The 22,490-nt window shown below is 53.1% G+C and overlaps 1 protein-coding gene across 1 annotated transcript in view; it reads right to left on the reverse strand.

The window, feature by feature from the left end:
- Positions 1–1,417: 1,417 nt before the first annotated feature.
- The window catches only part of SEC16B (SEC16 homolog B, endoplasmic reticulum export factor), a gene marked incomplete at both ends in the record, with an annotated part of 48,060 nt that continues 26,987 nt past the window's right edge, over positions 1,418–22,490 (reverse strand). Inside the window, 24 exons of the mRNA XM_084211303.1 lie at positions 1,418–1,480; positions 1,753–1,821; positions 1,922–2,019; positions 2,122–2,203; positions 3,031–3,138; positions 3,298–3,435; positions 3,772–3,842; positions 4,282–4,533; positions 6,558–6,630; positions 7,261–7,374; positions 10,257–10,397; positions 11,204–11,309; positions 11,501–11,612; positions 11,999–12,116; positions 12,232–12,313; positions 13,273–13,370; positions 14,013–14,243; positions 15,414–15,549; positions 17,177–17,238; positions 17,836–17,993; positions 18,337–18,475; positions 19,605–19,698; positions 19,815–19,914; positions 20,425–20,531. Coding sequence (XP_084067429.1) covers positions 1,418–1,480; positions 1,753–1,821; positions 1,922–2,019; positions 2,122–2,203; positions 3,031–3,138; positions 3,298–3,435; positions 3,772–3,842; positions 4,282–4,533; positions 6,558–6,630; positions 7,261–7,374; positions 10,257–10,397; positions 11,204–11,309; positions 11,501–11,612; positions 11,999–12,116; positions 12,232–12,313; positions 13,273–13,370; positions 14,013–14,243; positions 15,414–15,549; positions 17,177–17,238; positions 17,836–17,993; positions 18,337–18,475; positions 19,605–19,698; positions 19,815–19,914; positions 20,425–20,531 — 2,752 coding nt within the window. The remainder of the gene's footprint in view (positions 1,481–1,752; positions 1,822–1,921; positions 2,020–2,121; positions 2,204–3,030; positions 3,139–3,297; positions 3,436–3,771; positions 3,843–4,281; positions 4,534–6,557; positions 6,631–7,260; positions 7,375–10,256; positions 10,398–11,203; positions 11,310–11,500; positions 11,613–11,998; positions 12,117–12,231; positions 12,314–13,272; positions 13,371–14,012; positions 14,244–15,413; positions 15,550–17,176; positions 17,239–17,835; positions 17,994–18,336; positions 18,476–19,604; positions 19,699–19,814; positions 19,915–20,424; positions 20,532–22,490) is intronic.

The raw sequence follows: 22,490 nt of genomic DNA on the forward strand, positions 1-22,490 counted from the left end.
CCAGGCAAGTTTTAGCCTCGCAGTCCTTCAGATCGAGACCGAGACCCCACAGCCCGTCACGGGCAGGTTTCAGCCCCACCTCAGGCACAGCCTGAGGGTTCAAAATCAGGCAGGAGGCTGGACACCAAGCCCGGGTACAGTGTGAGGGGCCAAGGTCCATGGGCCCCCTTCTGTTCTTCATCTCCTGCTAGTTTTGGAAGAATATCCCAACATCTATTTGCTCTGGGACTGTAGATCATGCTCTACCAGAAAGAAATTAGCAGGGGAGGCTCTCGCTCCAAGCAATCAGGGATATGTCGCCCGTAGGAGCTAGCTAGGTCTGGGATAATCACGTCCACCCCACAGGCTCGTGCCCACCGCTCCCATCGGTGGCTTTCCCCCCTACTATCAGCCGGCGCTTTAACCCTCACACGGGACACGCCCTCACCCCCCTTCCGACCAATGAGCGACCCTTAATCAGCATATAACCGCAATGCAGACTGGGTAAAACCAGCGTCTCACCCTAAGTGGGAAGAATCCGCGTCAGCGAGCCTTTATATAGAGGCGGAAGCGCGCTGAGCAGCGTCCGGGGGAAGCTCACTGCCGAGGCCACCCACGGGGTGCGCGTCACCCGCGCCCCGCCTCGGGGAAGGTCTGAGGGAAGGGCCGCCCGCGGCCCCAGCAGGGCCCCGCCCGCGACGGGCGGGTGAGCCACCAGCAAGGGGGGGCGCCGCGCGGGCCGGCCCGGGCAGGAGAAGCCGCGGCGGTTCCTGCGCGGAATCCCGGCGGATGCTCGTGGCCCCGCGGTGCTTTGAGACAGACTCACGGCCGGCGCGCTGAGTCCAATGGGTGAGGTGGGGCAGCGCCCCATAACCCAATTCAGACTACTCTCCCCCGGACACCTTTTTTACTTTAACTTTTTCACCATCCTTCCACCCTCCTTTCCTTCCCCTACTGACTTCAACCCCCTTCCCCCAAACCTGGACCCCGGCAGAGGGCAACAGAGATCATTAAGGAGCATCTCGCTCACGAAGAAAAGGTGAGTGAGTGAAGAGAGGGGACTTCATTAAAATGTCTATGTATAAATACCTAAGTGTTGGCAAAGAAAGGTAAAAAGAAATACTGGACTGGACTTCAGGAGCCACGCATAAGGGATGACAACAGTGAGTTATACACAACAATGAGTTATGGGAACCAGACCTAAATTTTGTGAAAGAGGAAGGTAGAGGCCTGTGTTCCCACCTGAACCGCCAAATTATTCACCAACCTCACACCCCCATTTACTGACTTTTAAACCCAGGAACCTCCCCCTTATTTTACAACACCCTCCACCAAGCAGGTACAACCACTTTAGATGCTACCCCATCCAAAATAACCACAAACACCATTTTGGTTAAAAAAACTGTGTAATTGGTCTCTGCTGTCCCCACCCACCACCTCACAGTGGGTTGGGGTAGCGATGCCGGGAAAGCAGCCTGGGTTGGGTGGGTCGGGCAGGAAGCTGGGAAACACAGAGATAGAGGTGGTGTGAGCAATAGGCTGTACCCCAAAATGTTGATTTCCCATCATGAGGATGCAACCCAACCATTGTCCCTACATTTTGCTCATTCATCACACCCTCCCATTGCTGTCCTCCCACAATTGATTTACTTATAAAAAACCCTTTTTCTGAGGACTGGTATGACCTAACCCCCTCCCCAAACCAGCAGATTACCTGAAATCTGGCACCACCCCAGGTCTCATACAGCACCACCCTCATAAAAATGCCCTCACCTGAGCGACCTGGGCAGGGTTGAAGAGGGGAATTGAAGCCAGTGGTGGGAGAGGTCCGGGGTAGCCGGCCTGGAAGGAATAAACAGAGAGAAACTTAACTGACACCCCGAGCAGAGAGGTGTCCTGGACACCCCCATCACACACGGATACACTTCCCTCTCCTCCTCACCTGCCGTCCTGCTGACTGCCTTCCATCCTTCTCCCATGAGCCCTTCACCTCTGCGGACACTGGACTAACAGCAAAGGTGCTTTCACCCTCCATTCCTCCTAGGGCCAGCAACCAAAAACAAAAGCCAACTTAAAATTAAGAGGAGAAACTTGTGAAAGGTGTATGTGGGAGAGAGGTGAGGGGAACTGTGCAGTATTTACCGGGATTTCTGGAGAGAGGCTGAACCAAAGGGTCTGTCCCAGCTGCCAGAGGGGCAATGGGTGGGGATGGTGACATCTGCTCCTGAAATCACATCCACCCGTTTAGAGCAGAAGCTCCTTGAGCTGGGAGAAGATCTCTGCACCACATACCACACCAGACTTTTGGGGTACCCATTCTGCACCCATCCTGCTGCAGAGGTACCCCAGGAGCTGCAGGAAACACGGCTAAGGGGGGGCTACAGGGTCAGGGCAAGCATCTAGGGCACAAAGCTGAACCAGCCTGAGGGTTCAAAAACAGGCAGGAGGCTGGACACCAAGCCTGGGTACAGTGTGAGGGGCCCAGGTCCATGGGTCCCCTTCTGTTCTTCATCTCCTGCTAGTTTTGGAAGAATATCCCAACATTTTTTTGCTCTGGGACTGTAGATCATTCTCTACCAGGAAGAAATTTCTTGGGGAGGTTCTTGCTCCAAGCTCCAAGCCCTCAGGGACGTGACGCCCTTAGGAGCTGGCTAGGTCTGGGATGACCACACATGGCTGCTTCCCCCTTGCTGCTGCACTTCCAATTAAAGAGGTTTTCCCTTCCCTGCATCTCCTAAAACCTGCCAGAGCAGTGCTGCTCACAGCTGCTGTGTTCCGCTCCAGCGGAGGGCGAGGGATCCCTGCAGAGTTTGCCAAGGGCTTGGATGACCTCATGGGTGAAAGAGGCTATATGAATTTACAGTTATTATTAATCAAGCATTCACTTCCAGGCTAAAAGGGCTCCCAGTCCCCATCTACCCCCACACAGAATGGCCATGGTCCCTGCATGAGGACAGAGGGAGAAACAGTGGGTGATAGGGAGATGTGTCACCCATTCTCACAGCTGCACCCTGCATGTCACCAGGGACAAGATGGCTTTTTGTCATCTACCTGTAGTCCTGATGTGGGAGAGTCTGAGTCTCTCTCAGACTCAGCTTTTGGAGAAGTTTCCTTGGTGGGTTTTGACCGAAACCAGCCAAACCACCTGAATCCAGAGCTCTGAGAAAGAAGGAAAAGAGTGGAAAGGAATAAGAAGGGGTGGATGCCAGGTCCTCCAGGTGCCTGCTGGGAGTGGGCACCATTTTTCCAGGGGCAGAGCTGGCATCAGGGCTAGGCAAGCTCAGTGCATGAGGCTCATGATGGCTCTGGCATGCTCACCTTGTCCTCCTCTGGCTCCACGGCCTCTGCCTGCTCCTCAGCAGCATCCTCACCTGCGCTGTCCAAGGAGGGCTGGCTGTCCCCCAGGGAGACAGTGGAGGTCTCTGAGAGAGTCCGAGTCCTGGCTGGTAACTCCTCCTGCCATCAGACATGGAAGCTGCCATGTACTGTTCCCACAGGAGCTGCACTGAGCATGGTCAGAGCCCCCCTGGGACTGCTCCACACCCACAGTAGTGGGAAGCATCCCTAGGTGTTGTATTGCACTAAATAGCCACGGAGTTCTAACACCTAGGGACCCCACGTGCCTTACACAGCAAGAGCACCCACAGCAGGGCACAGCTTTCACCCAAGGGAACAACTGGCACCATGATGGGGAGATTCCATGCGAGTTCAGTGCATGGAAGGATGGGTCATCACATCCCAGATCCAGCCAGGACCCTCAGTGGGATGGTTTCTCTGGCTCCTCTGACTCACCTGCTCTGAGGGGAGGGCTGGCTGCACTCCTCCAGGGGACAGCCTGGCACCCCAGGGCTCCTCAGCTTCTCCTGTGGAGCAGAGGGAAGGACACAGTCAAGGTTTGATCTGTGGGAGCTATAGATTCATCCATCAGAGGCATTTCCAGAGGCTCTACCATGCCCCTCTCCAGAGGGCAGCCACCCATGGGGTGGCCAAGATGTCCCCCCAAGAGATACAAAAGGCCATTCTGGTCCCTGCCCCTGCCAGCACCAGGGAGTAAGTGGTGAGGCTGAACTGGTGCATCTCAAAGGCAACTTCTAAGGAAGAAATTCCTTGCTGTGAGGGTGGTAAAGCCCTGGCACAGGTTGCCCAGAGAAGCTGTGGCTGCCCCATCTCTGGAAGTGTCCAAGGCCTGGTCTAGTGGAAGGTGTCCCTGCCCATAGCAGGAGCTTGGAACAATCCTTTCCCAACACAAAACCATTCTGGGATTCTGTGATTTTTGCAGGGAAACAAGGCTGCAGCACTTACCTGCTGGCAGCATTGGCTGTGGAGGGGGCTCAGCCCAACCCCCTCCCAGAGGAGCAGGTGTCTCTTGGCTGAGCACAGGGGGCTGCAGGTCTCTCCCAACGCTGGGCAGCGGTGATGCCACGACCTGAGCAGGTGCTGGGAACCTGTGGGACACATCTTCCTGGGAGCTCAGTCCCTGGGATGGCACAGGCTCAAACCACTGGTCATACTGGTAGCTTTCACTCTGAGGAATCTCATTGCCAGGCTCTTCATCTGCCAAAAAAAAACCCCACAGCTCAGGAGTTTACAATATTTGTAATGTTTATAATTCTATCGGGCTGTTGCACAGATTTCTCCCCTTTTCCATTAAACATCAGCAGGAGTTGGGGGAGTGAGGAAAGACTTCAGGGACCAGGCAAGGGAGGAGGTAGGACAGAGCACAGCAGTAGGAACTTTCCAGAGGTTTCAAGGAAGGTGGGCTGGGAAAGACTGAGATAATTATTTTTTAATCCTGGGAATGTACCTGAGGCTATAAATGAACTCAGAAAGGGAATGCTATGGAAGCAAAGAGCCCACAAGCAGCATGCACTAGCAGCTCAAAGGAGGCTGAGGTCCCCAGCCTTTTCCCCCACTTCTGCAGCACACACTGAGCAGAAAAGATTCAGCAGGTAGCTTTCATTCCTGTTCCACAGCAGCACCCACGGATGAGTTCCTTGCTTTAGGCAGATTTATTCAGGGTTGGGATTTTTTTTTTTTGTTTGAAAGGCAAGTTGGGCGAGCAGGATTGGTTTTATTTCACACACACATTGGTCCCAGGTGTATGTCCTGCTCATTCCAGCTCAGCAGCCTCCTGCCAGAACACACTGGGCCCTGGGAAACTCCTCTCTGTGAGACATGGCAGGCAGGACCCAGATCCTGGGGAAGGATTAAGGAACCTCTTGATACATCAAACCCTTTGCCTTCCTGCCAGCATCACCTCCAGCCCACTCAGGATTGGCTTCACACCCATGAGCTGCTCCCACATGGCCTGGAGATGCTCAAGATCCACAAGGAGGAGGATGGATGCTCAAAGCCATGCTGCCTGGCAAGCTCAGCTGGAACAAGTCAGGGAGGACCACGTGGACCCAGCCTGACAGCTCATTTGGGCTTTGTCTTTCCAAGATGGATGGATTCAGCACCAAGCCAGCTTTCTCTGCATGCAGGTCCCTCAGGTGGTGGCTCTGGATGGCCTTCACCATGAAGGAAAGGGCCAAGCACAGGGAAGGTGAGCTGTGGAGACCACATGGAGCAGACCTGGCTGCTCAGAGAAGCCAAGCCAATGGGATCATCATACTTGTAATTTCCTTCCAGGGAAGGAAGATCATAGTCTGAGCCCTGATAGCAGCAGAAGGCAATCAGGATTGATGATCCTTTTTACTGCCTGGGAGAGCTCTTTGAAAAGGAATTTGGCAGCAGCAAGGAAAGCTGATAGGAAGAAATGGCTTGAAGGAATTAGTTGTGTTTCATCCTGTCTGCACCAGCCTCTGCTCTCCACACTTCAGGGCCAGCATTCCCAGTCAAAGGCAGATCCAAGGAGCAGGGGACTGTGCAGGAACTGATGGAGGGGGATGTAAAGCAACACCTGTCCCTGACTTCTCCTCAATGGGACATCCCAGCCTGCCCAGCTGGGAAAGAAAAGCCCTCATGCAAGTTCCCTTGACACCAGGGGATGGTTGTGTCCCTCCTCTAGATGTCTCTGGGCCCTCTGGGTGGGCTGGCACAGGAGGGGACTCTTGGGGTCACCAAAGGGTGAAGCAAAGGGATCAAAGAGGCAGCAGGGAAGGAGAAATGCTGATTCTTCAGCAACAGGCATCCTGCAGCCTGGCACAGAGCAGGATGAGCTCCTTCCTGAATCCTTTGCTCTCTAAGTGTGAAATCCCTTTAGTTCAGCTCCAGTTTGCACCCTCAGAGGACTGCCTGGGAATGGGGCTGTCTCCCCTGAGGCTCAGCTGGGAGGCTCATCCAGCACCCACCCCCAGCTCCTCTTCTCCTCCCACGGCACCCAGAGGGACCCTGAAGCTGTGGTAATTAGTCCCAATTACTCAGACTTGGTACAGAACCCTCGCTCTGCAGCCCATGCCTGAGGGATGCATCCAGGCAGGAGCAGCCTTTGAGCTCTGGGGGGATGCAAGGAGCAAGGAGTTGCTGCTGGTAAAAACTCCAGGGATTGGGAAGCTGCTTCCCAGCCCATGGCAGCGCAATTCCACAGAGGGAGAGCCCACTGGGGAGGCCACAACCTGCTCCTTTGTTTTATTTACCTGCTGTTGGTAGAACAGCACAGGGCAGCTCCAGCTGAGCGGGTGCCACCTCTGGAGGAAGATCATCTTCCACCTGCAGAGGTAAAACATGGTAAAATGGATAGGAAAAAGGGTGGAACAGGACAAAAACTAAGGAAACCATGAGGCTAATGCAAAGGAAAGTGCAGTGCTCATGGATTTGGGGCTCACAGCCCACCCCAGGCTGCAGGAGAGACTCACACCAGCTCCTTCCCAGTAAGTGAGAGGGGCTGCAGCACCCCTGAGAACAGGCAGGAGGGGAAACAAGATGGAAAAGGCCACAAAACCAAATGCAAGTTTGAAATCTGAATGAAGACCATTAATCCAAGCACCAGACCATAGGTAAAAGACCCCAGAGTATACACCCACAAGTATACACCCCATCAGCAACCTCTGCAATGTCCTCCCTGCAAAGGGAGACCATCACTCACCCACCAGCCCCTGCCTGCCCTCCTTGAGCCAAATCAAAGAGAGTTGTGTGAAGCTCTGCAGCCCTCAGGCACTGCAAACCCCCTGCTCCCACTGAATCTGCAGGTCCCAGAGCAGAGACCACATCTCACAGCCCACAAACCAAAGAAGAACAACAGCTTTTGAACCTCCATCCCCTCAGATTCAGGGAGGAGGAGGAGGATGCTCCTGCAGACAAATCACAACACAAAGCAGCTGTCCCACTGCCTCTCCTTACCTCCCACTCCTGGCAGCAGGCTCGGAGCTGCTCCAGCCAGTCGGGCTCCAGTGCCTGCTCCTGCTCTGGCATCTCCAGGAGAAGAGGGTCACAGAGCTTCAGCCTTTCAGCCAGCTGCAGGGTCAGGGGGACAGCAGGGATTAGTACATGTGTCAGATCCACAAGGATCCATCACACACAGCTGGGCACACGGGCTTGGGAAAACAGCATCACTTCATAATACGGGGGTTAAATAACACCAGCCTCTTGAGCAGGATTTATTCCCTCTCCCACACCATCACAGAGGTGCTGGCCCATCCCATGCCCCACAGTCTCAGCACCTCCACAGAGATGCCAAAATATTGTGTCAAAGATGCTTCTTGCACCAAAGAAACAGGTAAATATCAGCATCCCTTTCCCCCCTTGAGGAAAATGAGTGGCTTTAATCATCCCCCTAACAGGCATCCTGGGGAACTGGCAGGGTTGCAGGACACCCCACCAGAAGCCCTGGAAAGAGCCCAGCTCCCAGGGCAGCTCATAAGCTCCTCACCTACCCCATGAGGATGGATGGGAGCTGGTGTTTTTCTGATCTGCATTTACAAATCTCTGAGAAGATTTCACAGCCTCCCAGGCTTGTCCTGATGCTTGATGTCCTTAGAGCTAAAGAGTATTTTCCTAATATCTAAGTGAAATCTTCCCTACTGCAAATTAAGCCTCTCTATCCCTGCTCCCATGGAAGCTGTGAGAGGAGCCAGCCAGCATCCCCCACGAGCAGCCTCCTGTGTGCTGGAGGGCTGTTATCACATCACTCATACCCCTTTCTCCCCCACCATATCTTGCCTAGAAGAAATAACCCTCAGGCCTTCTTCAGAGGTCATTTTTCCCTCAATCTCTTATCACCCCAGCTCTCCACTCCCACACTCACTCCAATTTAGCCCTGTCTCCACATGCAGCAGCCCAAACAGGCCCCAGCCAAGACCCCTGAGGCCCCAGCACGGGGGATTATCACCTCCTTGTCTCAGATATGCCAGTTGTACTCTCACAACCCAGAATAACACTGTAACATTGGTGTTCCTTTTTTTTTTTTTCTTTTGTAAGAGCATCCTGTTATGCTGCTGCTCAGTATTTTTTCCATGCTCCACTATCTCCCCCAGGTCCCTCTCTGCAGTATTGCTGCTGTGTGTTTAATTTCTCCTGCAGAAGAGGGGTCTGTGCTGCCCTGGTTGCAGCCATCTCAGTGACTTGGGGCTCCAGCTCCCATCAATGGGGCAAGAGGCTCTTCAAGGGTGACCCAGGAGTCCAAAGTGAGATGCAGGGCTCCCTGCAGAGCTAATTCCCCATCTGAAGGGGTTGTTTAGATGAGATCCAGTTTTAAGACAGCTGGGTGAGGGGACATGGCACTCTAAACACCACTCTTCATCCACATCTTTACTGAATTTTCTCTCGCTGACATCAGCCCCTGATCTAGTGGAAGGTGTCCCCCATGGCAGGAGAGTTGGAACTAGGTCATCTCTAAGGTCTCTTCCAACCCAAACCGTTCTAGGATTTTTGGGAATTTCTCAAATTTCCTCTGGCTACCTCATGCTGCCTTATCTTCAATGCTTTGCTACAAGTCTGCCACCTTGAGGGCCACCAAAAGCCACCCAGAGGTGACTTTGCAGCTCAGCCACCCTCCACAGCCACACAAGACTCAGCTGTTCCTTCCTGCACCAGTCCTAGCAGCCATTTCTTTCTACTCCTGAACTTTTAAAACACAAACTCTAAACCAGCACAAAGCACACTTCACAGGTCTGTGAGTTTACAGCAAGGCAGGACCTGCACAACTGGATCCCAGCTTGGGACTGGGACTGGCCACGAGAGCAAAGTAACCCTGCAGCCAACCAGGAGCCTGCACTGCCGACTGTCCCATCTCTTTACAAACACACCTATGCTCATCCTAAATCAATCACAGGAAAAAGGAAATTATAAGCATGATTACTCCTAAACGGGGGGAATGTTTAATCCAAAAGCTTATGTGCACTTTGATCCAGTATTAATGAACCAGCACCTGGTTGTATATCGTCCCCAGCTTCAAAAGAGGGGAAGTCTTAATCAAACACTAATGTGTATCATAATTTGTAACACAGTCTAGAACATCAAAGACAAGAGCATCTACGAATGCACTAGTTTTTCAGATGAAAGTGTTTTCTCCCAGGAGAAGCATTATCCCCAGCAGAATGACAGATCTAAAAGGCTGTTAGACAGCAAATAGGCTTCGATGATGGGGTGAGGAAGCAGTGCCAGCCAAATTTTGGGTGAACTCAGCAGCACCCACTTCAGTCAGGCATCTTGCTGCCCCTCACCTCACAGCACCATGGCTTTAGTGCCTTTCATAGAATCACAGAATGGTTTGGGGTTGGAAGGGACCTTAAAGCTCATCTTGTTCCAAACCCCCTGCCATTTGCAGGGACACTTTCCACTAGACTCACCAAAGCCCCATCCAACCTGGTCCTAAAGGCTGGAGGAAGGTGACAAGCAGCCACAGCACTGCCCTGGTCTTGTGAGAGCCCCACCTTCCCAGGGGACCTGGGACACTTGGCCTCGCCCCTCTCTGCCCCAGCCCCCTGCTCAGGAAGTAGAGGGGCTGCACTTGGTGCTACAGGTTGGGCCATGCTTCCTCTCAGTGCCCCCCACAGAACACACCCCTCAGGAGGTAAAGAGAATTGTAGATGTGCTGGAGGGGAAATGTGCACTTAGACTTCACTTCTTAAGTCTGTGACATTTAGAAGTTCAGAAAACCCCACCAAACTTAAAAACATCCTTTGTTTCCAAATAACTCTGCTCCTACTTGGCAGTCAACATAACACCTTTGTTTTCTACCCGAAATCCACGGGGATTAGAAACCCTGTGGAAGCGTCGGCTTTGCTGTACTCGGCAGCAAACCCCGGGGGGCTGCTCAGAGCTGCCAACCACTCCCACCCCAGCAGCTCCTGAGTGGATATCACACCCTGGTCAGGATGCAGGAGGTGCAGACTCACCCTCACCACTTGCCGGGCCAGGACAGGGTGCGCGGCGGGGTCGTGGCGCAGGAGCGCGGCGGCTACGAGCTCACAGTACTGCAGGGCCTGGGCTGGCAGCCCGTGGTCAGCCAGGCGGGAGGCGTAGAGCAGCTTGTACACCTTGGGGGAGGGAAGCACAGCAGCCACGGGTGGGAGCAGGGACATGGACAGGTCTGTGGGTGCCCTGTGCCATGGCACAGCACCCCAGCGTGGCTCAGAGCGCCCTGGATCGTGCACTCAGAGGTCGCTTCCACCCATCCCCATGGAGGCATCCAGCCCTCCCTCCTTGAACCAGGGAGCTTCATAGAATCTTGTGCCCTGGATCCTGCACCCAGAGGTCACTTCCACTCATCCCCATGGAGGCATCCAGCCCTCCCTCCTTGAACCAGGGAGCTTCATAGAATCTTGTGCCCCGGATCCTGCACCCAAAGATCACCCGCAACTTGGGGCCACTTCCACTCATCCCCATGCAGGCATCCAATCCCCCCTCCTTGAACCAGGGAGCTTCATAGAATCCTAGAATAGTCTGAGTTGGAAGGGACATCAAAGCTTATCTAGTTCCAACCCCCTGCCATTGTCAGGGACACCTCCCACTAGACCAGGTTGCTCCAAGCCCCATCCAGCCTGGCCTTGAATGCTTCATCCAAATCCATAGTGCCCAAGGCAGCAGCAGCTGGGCGCTGCTTTGCAATAGGAATGCTCACCTGTTACCCAGAGAGCAGAAAGGCAATGAGAGCTGAGCAAGCACTGATCAGACACACTGTGCACCCCAAAATCTGCCCTGAATGAGTCCCTTGGCCAAGGCAACCTCCCCATCATTCCCAAAGCCCTCAGGAACAGCTTGAATTCCAGGCTTCAGGGAGATGGGTGCATGTCTGGGGGCAAGTCTGAGCTCTGCACGAGATGTAGCTGACTATATGCACTACCTGGAAGGGGAGCAGGAAGAATTCGGGCTGTCGTAGCTGCCGGCAGTACTCGAAGATTTCCATCCTCTGGATGGCCTCTGTCCGGGCGAACTGGGAGAACGCCTGGCTGCGGGGAGAAGGGCGGGGTCAGCGAGCAGGAGCAGAGCTCCTCCCCAAACAGCCCCGCACAGAGTGCACATTAGCAACACGAAAAGCCCCGAGCAGGGACTGCTTTTGCATCAAAGTGAGATCCCAGGGATGGGGAAAACGTGGGGCAGGTGACTCTGGCAAGAACGCCAGCCTGCAGTGCTTGCTCACCGGTGGCTGCTGCCCAGCAGGGCCATGCGATCTGCCTTTGCTCCAAAGTAACCAAAGGGAACATCTGCCATCAGGTAGCAGAAATGAGCTGCTTCCACTGCTCCCTTGCTGGCTGGATGGAAAAAGACAAACAATTAGTCTGAGGCATCACCACATGGTCAGCTTTGCTTTGGAGGCCCGCAAGCTCATGCAAAAACGCAAACCCAGCTGCCTCACTTTCCTGGCCATGCAGACCCCGACCCCTCCCTTGTCCCTGTTGTTTGTCTGTTTTCCCCAGTTGCTGCCTTTTGTTTCAGGAGATTTCTGTTCAATGGTAGAGCTGGGTGAGCCTGAGCAAGGCCAGCTCCAACCCTTGCAGAGTGCATAAAATCCCACCACTGGGAGCAAGGCTCAGTCCCTGCAGTTACCTACACCGTCCCTGGGCCCAACTGCCCCAGGTGTCTCCACAAGAGACACCTGGAGCCCCTGTAATGGCAGATCCCACTGATCTCAGCTCACCCAAAGTGTCTCCCATGGTGACAATGGCTCGGTGGTTCAGCTCTGTGTCTCCAACCTTGTTGGACAGCATCACAGCCAGGTGGGGCCTCCAGTCCCCCCAAGTGGCATCCCCGCAGCACTGGAGGGAGAGGACGAGAGCAAAGGTGAGCAGAGATGGTCATCAAAAGGTGGGTGTCACAGGCAGGTGACAGCACAGGGGAACACATGCCAGGGCCAGGCTCTTGCTCACGGACCAGAGCTGCCTGAGGGATCCTTCCTGACATCAGCTGGAAGAGGGTCTGCAGTGGGTCGTTGGTGGCCAGTGTGCTGGTGAACCTGTGAGAAAACAGCAGAGAAGGGCTGCACCCCAGGACCCCAAACCTTCATTCACCTCCCAGAGCACAGCCCAAATGCCCCAGGAAACTGATGTCTCTAGGGGTTTCCCAGAGAATCCAAGAAAGGATTGAGTTGGAAGGGACCTTCTAGTCCAAACCTCTTTCCATAGGCAGGGATACCTTCCACTGGACCAGGGTGCTTCAAGCCCAGTCCAACCTGGCCTAGGACACTTCCAGAGATGGGGCAGCCACAGCTTCTCTGGACAACCTGTGCCAGGGCTTTCCCATCCTCACAGGGAAGAACTTGTTTCTAACATCAAATCTAAATCTACCCTCCTTTAGCTCAAGCCATTCCTCCCTATCCTATCACTCCGTGCCCTTGTAAATAGGAGGCAGAGAGGATCACCAGCCTCTGGGGGTGATGATCTGTATTACCTTCAGAGAAGGCAGGTCTCCAGGACAACACTGCATAAAACCTCCTTAAAAGGATTTGGGTTCCACAAGACAGAAAATTTCTGCTTAACTTTCCCTGAAGGGATCAACCCAATCCAAACTAAGTACATTAAATTCCACCAGAAAAGGCTCATACTAGTGGGATGAACAGCTGGGACTAAACTGGATCACAGTGAAAATGGCTCAGCTCCCCCTACCCCATGGCTGTCTTTGCTAGGGAGCATGGGCAAAGCCAGAGACTCAGAATAAATTCACCCTCCATCTCCAGGGAATGGCTTTCCTCCTGCTTTCCAGCCCCCCACCTGGTTTCTCCTGTCCAATGGGAAACCTGAAGGACTCAGGCCTGTTTGGATGGATGCCCTCTGTCCCCTTTGCCCCCTCTGGAAGGGCTCCAGCTGGTGTCAATGCTCTTTTCCAATTCAGGGGGCACTGTAGGGATAGCAGGCTTGGAAAGCCAGCCATGGAACATCACACCCAGAAGCTCATGCTTGAGCTTCTCCAACTTACCCGGTGAGGACCCAGCTGTACGTCCGAGGATCCATCTTGCTAGAGAGGAACAGGGCATGGCCCCACAGCTGGTTTCTCATGGCCCAGACCAGAGCCTCCTGCAGGTGAGGGGGAGAAGAAAGAGGGTTTGCACCAACTCTGCTTCCTCCCTCCTCTGCTCCCCCAGCTCAGAGAAGAGTCACAATAACTGCTCTGGTTTTAATTAGCATCCTCCAAATTAGCATCTTCCACGTCCCTTTGTCTTTCTACCCTGAAAATTTATAAGAACTTGGACCTTCAAAGCAATGTTGTGTGCCCTAGATTTCCAGGTCTGTGCTGCCTGTTAGCCCTCAAAGCTGTGGGATCTCAGTCTGGGTACCCAATCTGCAGCCCCCCTCTCTCTTCTCCTTGTGACTTAGGTATCCTGTGAGATCACATAGCTGCAAATGGGTTTGGAACAAGATGACCTTTAAGGTCCTTTCCGAAGCAAACCATTCTAGGACTCTATGAAACCAAATGTGGTAGAAGTGCTGGTAAAAGCCTCTGCATCTCATCTTCACTTGGGTCTCCCATCCCAGTTCCCCAGTGGTGGGAAATCACTGCCATAAGCCCCATTGTACAAACACAGGTTGGAGGGTTGATCCCACAACGACAAGTCACTTCTTGACAACCCTTCCCTTTAAAACCTGCCTGAAGAGGCCAACAGGTCCAAGAAGAACAAAACCTTCAGCCCCACATCCTGGATCCCACTCACCACTTACTTTCTTCCTGCCATAGTAGAGGAGCTTGGTGAACTTCTCCACGATCTGTGCCTGTGTCTCCACGACGGGAGGGAGCTCCCCGGTGATGAGGTCCAGCGCGCCTGGCTGCCGTGACACCCACTCGTCGTCGGCCGGGCCCAGCAGGTTGGCTGCAGGCTCCTGCCTCTTGTACCTGTCCTGGCGCCTGCAGTCCTGCATCAGCAGCTCCGCCGTGTCCGAGCCCACCATGGACTGTGAGAGGGAAGGAAGGAGCCACCTGGAGGCTGCCCCACTGTCCCAGGATCCAGGACATTCCTCTGGCTGCCCTGGGTGATTCGAGAGCCTGGCAGAGGGCTCAGAGACCTTGGCACGGAGTCAAAAACCCCTGTGCCTTTGATTTTAGCCCATGGAAAAAATTACCAGCTTTGTGTGAAGATTTACAAGCCACAAGGGTTTGAGTAGGATGATAGGTAATTTGTCACAGAGTGAAAAAGTAGAATTTTGGGGTTCTAGAATGGTGGTTCAAGAAAAATGATGGAGGAATCTGGGTGTGTCCTGTCCTTCTTCTCCTTCTTCTTGTTCTCCATCTTCTGCTGTGATGGTGGCACTTTTGGATTGGTTTAGGGTAGAGATACACTGTCTAACATAGGTGATAGGTATTGGGAAGTTATTGTAAATAAAGTACATGTAGTTCTTAATATAAAAAGCCAACACCACCCTAAGGGCAGTCACTGTGCCACAACCCGACCTGCTGGACAGATCTCAGCAGGTCAGAGAAAGAATGGAACAGATAAGAAAAAATAAACAACCTTGAAAAGCAAAACCAACGAATCTCGACTTCTTCTTCGGTTGGGGAGCTATGAAAAAAGACTTTCTGATACCTTGGGGGCCATCTCAACCACAGAAACCTGAAACCCCAGGAGCAAAGGCTGATGACACTTCCAGTCTGCCCCCTTCTTACACCTGCATCCTCGTCCCAGCACGTGCCCCAAACAAGATCAGCTTTGGCCACCAGCACAGGGAGTTGGAAGGAAAAGGACTCAGCACAATTAGCAAGACCTTCACAACACTCCCTCTGACCTTATCCACCTGCTTCCAACAAGCAGCTGCAGACTGGATTGGGTGGATTTCAGTGGATTAAGGGAATGACCCACTTTTAAGTGTAAGCGCTGGTTCCTCCATGAAGGTGGCACCAGTCCCCTTCACTGGGCTGTTGGCAGTTCCCAAGGACAAAAAGCAATCACGGAGAAGGATTTGTTACAAATATCCAGGCAGCATCAAACTGAGGAATGAAAATCAGATGCTCTTAAGGTACACCCCTTTCCCCCAAAAATAGCAATTTGATCAAGAGGCACCTAAGGGACATATTACTCGTCTCATGTCCAAGATCAAAAGGGTCATCCCCTTCCATGGGATACCTACCCCATTCTGCCGACAGAGGAGGACCAGGAGTTTCCAGAGGAGAGAGGAATCTCTGCCCCTCTGTGTTGAGAGATCACAGCCTGTGGTTATCTTCTGCTGGCAAAAGTTCATCACATCCACTTTGTGCAGATCTTCCCTAGGGCAGCAGAAAGAAGCATCAAAGAAACCCAAGGCAAAGCAACCTGGGGCACCATTCAGGCTCAGTGCCCAGGTACACTGATGGGGATGCCAAAGATTCCAGAAAAGAGTTGGAGGAAAGAAGATCCCCAGTACCAATGACTACTTTTAAGTTCAAACACACCCAAATTTATGGTGATTCTTAGCAGATCTCTGTGTTTCAGGGATGCAAAGTACATTTCAAACCCACTCTTTGCCCTTCTGATAATATTTTCCTCCATCCATCTGCAAAGAAACTGTTTGGATTTGCTGTGCTGCCATTACATCCATGGATGTCCAAGGCTGCAGAAGCAGGCACAATCTGTTGTGGAGGCAGAGTGGAGGGTTACTTGTGTGACCACAGAAACCCTTTGGGACTTAAACAAAAACCCTTAAGCTACGTGTAAGCCAGGCAGAAGTGCTGCCACACAATAAAATAAATATACAGTTAGAAAAAAAGAGTGGATGAAACAGGAGAGAGAAACAGCAGGTGGAGATGTTGATCCTGACTCAGTCATTCCAACATATTATATGGAGATTCCCAATGTACCCTTTGGAACAAGTGGTAACCCAGAATCACAGAATGGTCTGGGGGTTGAAAGGGAGCTTAAAGCTCATCTAGTCCAACACCTCACCTTCCACTAGACCAAGCCCTGTCCAATGTGGCCTTGAACACTTCCAGGAGTAGAGCATCCACCACTTCTCTGGACAACCTGAGGCCTTACCACCCTCACAGGGGAAGAATTTCTTCCATATATCTAACCTAAAGTTCTCCTCTTTCAATTTGCATTTGCTGCCCTTTGTCCTGTCTCTACAGTTCCTGACAATCAGACCCTCTCTGCTTCCTTATAGCCATTTCAGATACTGGAAGGGGCTCTGATGTCTCCACACAACCTTCTCTTCTCCAGCCCCAGCTTCCTCAGTCTGTCTGCATAGGGAGGTTTCTCCAGTCCCTTTATCCTCCTCTGGACTTGCTCCAACAGTTCCATGTCCTTCCTGTGCTGGTGGCACCAGAACTGTTTGCAGCACTCCAGGTGGGTCTCACAAGAGCTCACAAGGGAAGCTCCAGATATTGCACCCCACTTCTGTGTATGCACAGCTCTTTTGCTTGGTAAATGCTTTTTCCTTTTCTCTCCCTGCTTTGGTTGGGAGTGGCCAGAAATAGAGACAACCTGATGCAGCACCCCTGATTCATCCCCAGGCTCACACTGGATGAAGGTACATACTGGGTCTGACCCTGCTGTGGCTCAGCCATTTCAGGGGACAAAAACTTTAGGAAAAGCTAAGCCACAGGTTGACCCAGGGCTTCAGACGTCCAAAGAAACCCCAAAAAATCATTTTTCTGAGACAAAATGAGTACAAAATAAGGTCAGATGTACAAACCACACTAAACCCACATCCTATGAATATTCAAAAAAAACATGTTCCACAACCCAAACCAACCCAGACTGCATCAAAGGGGCTGGGCTCCCAGCCTGAACTTAGACATGGCCTTTGTAAATAACTCAAAACCACAGGGACCCTCTGAGTCTGCCTGGAGCTCACGACTTCTCATTAAGGAGAAAGCCAGGAGGACACAGCTCCTGGACCTGCCAGTGCTGCCATACCTGGCCAGGGGCCCGGGGAAAGCTTGCAGCTCCTCCAGCTCTTCTGTGCCATGAAGGACTGCCTAAAAAACAAAAGCAAATTCAGCAGCTGGCCTCCAGCAATCAGACCAGCCTCAGCTGGGCTATTGGGAAGCCAGTGCCTTGGCCAAGGATTCAACAGTGCCAATGAACCCTGTGCTGCCTTAAGGTAACCACAGAGCACAGACCCTGAGCTATCACAAGGACCCCAGTGCTAAGGTCCAGTAAAGACATGTCTGCTGAGATGGCATCCGCCTCCTTCAGGAGGTAAAACAGGAGACTGGAATGCTGTGGGAGACTCAGGGCATGGACAAGGCCCCTGTATTGCAGCACCTCAGGAAGATGAGTGGAGTTGTCCTTTGGAGAGGAACAAGCCACATCTGTCCCCATGAGAAGGGATCACTATGAGCAGGTCACAGGTACCAAGGGTTACAGAGCTGAAGGCTGAAAGCACCACCCAGGCACAGGCTGGCACGATGGAGACTCAAAAGTCCATGTGGGATGGACAGAAGATGGGAGCAAGGAATAGGGAAGGCTGCTGAGGAGGCTGCTTAGGTTATGAACCACATCTGCATCCCTCAGGGTGTCAGGAGCCACTCCAGGGAGGGGACGGGGGGCTTGGAGGGCCAGCTGTGTCCTACCTCCAGGCTGTGCAGCTCAACACGGGGCAGCTGTCCCTCAGCAGAGTGGTGGGGACACACCAGCACCAGGTGACCCCCAGCTCCAAAGCACAGTGCTGTGTGCAGCTGTGGGAACTTGAGGGGGACTGCTGGGGGTGGGGTGGACACCGAGGGCTCCCCTGCAATGACACAGAGGCCGCTGTGAGCCACTCACACTGATCACACACCACATCCACTGGGGAGGACTTCAGCAGGTCCCAACCTTGTCCCCCAAATTAAGCGGCCCTCCACAGACCCCTCTAAGCAAGAATTGTCCCCCAAAGCAGCAGATGTGCACAGTAGCTCCTACACCTACCCAGGCAGAGATCTTGGACCATTCACCCACCCTGCAGTACCCCAGTCATGCCTTGTGCCTGCACAACCTCCTCCAGGAGATGACCCAGCTGAGAGATAGCCATTATCCTACCACCAGCCACTTGTTCCCTTGCTTCCCCCTTGTCAGAGCCCCCCATTCCACCTCACCTGTTTGTCCCACATTCCAGGACCCCATTCCAGGATTGTAGTCATCAGCACCGTCACGGATGTACTGGCTGAGCTCATGGCTGCTGGAGCTGAGTCCTGACTCTTGGTACTGCAGGAGCAGGCTGGGCTGGCCCAAGGGCTGCAAGGGAGGGAGAGCACACAAACCTGGCTCAAAAACTAGGCACACTGCTGACTTCCTGCTCCCAGGAAGTGGAGCAGGCTCTGCTGCTGCAGGGAAGTGCCCAGCAGGAACAGCACAGCCAATTCCCATCCAAGCAGCTCACACCCTATACCAGCTTGAGTTCACCCAACAGCTTAGAAAAGTAATTTACATCAGCCACAGCTGTAGTCTGACAGCTTTCCTAGCTCTAACATGAGCTCCTCACCACAGACAAGGAGATGGGACTCGGAAACCCAAAAAAGCACCACCCAGGAGCAAAATCACCAGAGCAGCTTTGATTTGATCTTTTACTTTTCTCTTGGCAAAACCCAGCAGTCAGGACACAAGTGTGAGTGGAGCATGACTTGGTGGACAGAGCTGACAATGACAATCAGCTGTCAGCTACCTGGGAGGGCTGGAATCATGGAATCATTAAGGTTGGAAAAGCCCTCTAAGATCGAGTCCTACCGTTAATCCAGCACTGCCATGTTCACCACTAAACCATGTCACCAACTGCCACATCTACATGTCTTTAAAATCCCCCTAGGGATGGTGTCTCTACTACATCCCTGGGCTGCCTATGCCAGGGTTTGACAACCCTTTTGTTGGAGAAATTTATTTCCTAGTATCCAACCTAAACCTTCCCTGGCACAACTTAAGGCTGTTTCCTTGTGTTCTGTCACTTCTTCCATGGGAGAAGAGCCTGATCCCCACCTGGCTACAGTCTCCTTCCAAGGAGTTGTAGAGAGTGACAAGGTCACCCCTGAGCCTCCTCTCCTCCAGGCTGTGCCCCCACAATCCTCTCTGCCTCTCCTCATGAGGCTTGTGCTCCAGACCCTTCCCCAGCTCCGTCGCAGAACATCCCACTAAGCCTGGATTTCTGTGCTGCTCCTGGGCTGAGCAGACAGCCTTGCACCTGGGGGAGTGACAGCCCAGCAGATGGAGAGAACACAAACACTAAAAACCCACTGCAATAATCCCCAGGGACTGTCATGCACTGAGTGCAACATGGCAAAGAAGCCCTTTTCTCAGCTGGAAGGGGACACATGAATTTTTCCCAAATCTCTGAGAGATTCTTGTCCTCCACCCCTGCCCATCTTGAGGTTACCTCTTTGGACCAGCCACCAGCCTCCCCTGAATCACTGCTGAGGGTTCCTTCCCCTGTCCCTTCCCTCCTGGCAGTCGAGGTGTAGCTCTGTGTCCTGCAGATGGGAGCAAAGAGAGACACGTTGATGGTCTGAGATTTTTGAACCACCCACAAACCCACTCCTTTTGCAGCAGGTGGTTTCACAGGGCTGCACAGACTCCCCAGCTTTACCTGTGGTGCCCTGGGGGGCCCGTGGCCAGGTTGGGGTGGTAGCCCCTGTAGTAGTGCTGGTCCCGGTAACTCTTGCCATAAGACTCTCCCTGCCTCAGGTCTAGGGAGAATCAAGATTCAGCATTACCCCTCCAGAGGAACAATGAAGTTGCAGAAGAAAATCCACAAAGTCAGGCAATTTGCCATGCCCACTCAGTTTGCTTCCAAATTATCCCAACACATTGAAGATATGATAATAATGCCTTGTGCTCATTTGCCAACACAGCACTGATGTCCTTTTCTCTTTCTCCCTCCTCTTCTGTTCAGCCCAGAAACAGCAAAGAGGCCCTGGCCATCCTGATCACACAGCACCATCAAACTCAAGCTGGAACCAGGATAACACAGGTTTTTAGCCATGGTAATGAAGATCAAACATCTCTTGGGTGCACCCAGCTCCTGCTCACATTTCCTAAATGCAGACAGGGAGTCAGTGCTGCACAGAGCACCTACCACCACTGTGGGCAGGAGAGAGCCCTGGATGTGTGCAAGCCTTGGGAGAAGAACCCATCCTGGGCAAAGCATCACTTCTGCAAGCTGCCTCCATGCACAGAGCCAAAGGGTGAGCCCATACCTCTGTCATCCTGCCATGCCACTGGCTGCCACTGGTGGCTTTGGTAGGGGTAGCCATCCCTGCTGCCAGCTGCAGGATACTGCCAGTGGGGGTCTTCATAGCCCTGCCTGGAAAACAACACAACACACTTATCCAGGGGAGAAAGGGTTCCAGGGTCACATCTAGGGTCCCTCCTGCTCGGGACCTTTGGAGGCAGCAAAGGGGATGGAAATAAAGGCAGGTCCCCTGCTCTGGCAGGGCCAGGAGCTGGTCCAGCATCACACCTGGAAGCAGCAGGAGGAGGTTTGGTTTGCTTTGCTGCCCCCAGCTACAAGAAAGCTGTGCACTGCAGTTTCAGGTGATGCCCAGTTTTATAGAATCCAAGAATGGTTTGGGTTCCAAGGGACCTTTAATGGTCGTCTCATTTCACCCCCTGCCATAGGCAGGGACACCTTCCACTAGACCAAGGTGCTCCAAGCCTTGTTTAAACTGGCCTTGAACACTTCCAGGGACTGGGGCAGCCACAGCCACAGCTTCTCTGGGCAACCTGTGCCAGAGCCTCACCACCCTCAGAGAGATAATTTACTTCCTAATATCCCATCTGCATCATACGACCTCAGCACAAACCCCACGTACCGACTCCATAACTCACTGAGGGCAATAACTCAGGCAAATCAACCCAGATTTGCTGGAAGCTTTCTCAGCACTGAGAACATCCTCAAGCCCACATTTTATCCATCCACTCTTCACTGTTTCAGCAGCTGAGCTTGCAGGCTGCCTCTTCCTCCTATATTACCAGTTGTATTTTTATTGTTCACCTTGCACTTAGGAAAAAAGAACTGCATTTAATCAAACCTGTAAGAAAAATGCACCTCAGGGCTGAGACAGAGCTTGTCAAACAGCAACCACAGAAGCCACAGTTTTAAGAAGAAATCAGAGCTGCAAATGCTACACAGCCTTAAATATAGAAGTCATGGGGCTGCTTGAATAGCTGGACATCGCCTCCTGACACTCTGTGTCCCTGTGCAGTCACAAGGGCAGGACCTGTGAGCAGTGCAATGGGCAGTTCTTATTTTATGAAGGTTTCCAGGAAGAGGGATCAAAGGGGTCTCACCTGGCCTGGGGCTGGCTGGGGTAGCCGCTGTCAGCGCGGGACGCCGGCCGGCGGGTGTCACCCCGGGGGTGGTGGCCCTCGTCCCAGGGGTGACCAGGGCCGTGTCTCCCGTGCCAGGAGCCGGGCCTTGGAGCCTGCCCTGCCTGCAGGAGGTGCCGCCGCAGCGGGGCCGGGGGCCCGGGGAGCCCCTCTGCCCATGAGCCCCGGGCTGCCGGCCTCTCCCGGGGCTGGGGCGGCTGGGCAGGGGCCCAGGGCTCCATCACCAGCTTGCCAGCCAAATCCTCTCTGGCTTTGGGGAGCTCAAGCCCCAAATGGCTTTAGTGGCCTGCAAATGATAAGTCACAGTGTGTCTGATCAGCAGCTTTTCGACCCCCTCAAAGCCCCCTTTGAAGCCCGTTGCCAGCTACTCTCTGCTTTTCGGGAGCATCCTGGAAACCCAGGATCCTTTCCAAAATACCCAGAAGCAAGGAAAAGTCATCTCTACATCTTCCTTAACGTGAAGCTCCCCTTAAAACACCAGGATGAAATGGTCTGCCTTTGAAAGAAACACACATCCATCTCTTCCCAGAAGAATCTCAGAATCATTTGGGTTGAAAGTGACCTTAAAAATCATCTAGTTCCAAATCCCTGCCATGGGCAGGGACACCTTCCATCAGACCAGGTTGCCCAAAGCCCCATCCAACCTGATGTTGAGCACTTCCAGAGATGAGGAGTTCCCCTGGGCAACCTGTGCCAGGGCCTCACCACCCTAACAGGAAAGAATTTATTCCCAATACCTAATCTAAATCTCTCCTCTTTCAGTTTAAAACCATCACCCCTTGCCCTATTGCTACAGGCCCTGCTATAAAATGTGTCCTTACCTTAAAAAGCTCTCTTATACCCAGGTAGGATCCTCCTGCACTCCCAGCTGCAAAGCACCAGCACTCACAGCCCCCTCAAGCTGTGAGGGGGTGAGAAATCACCCTCCCCTCTG

Source organism: Fringilla coelebs (genome assembly GCF_963513975.1).
Source record: "Fringilla coelebs genome assembly, chromosome: 9".
Classification (NCBI taxonomy): domain Eukaryota; kingdom Metazoa; phylum Chordata; class Aves; order Passeriformes; family Fringillidae; genus Fringilla; species Fringilla coelebs.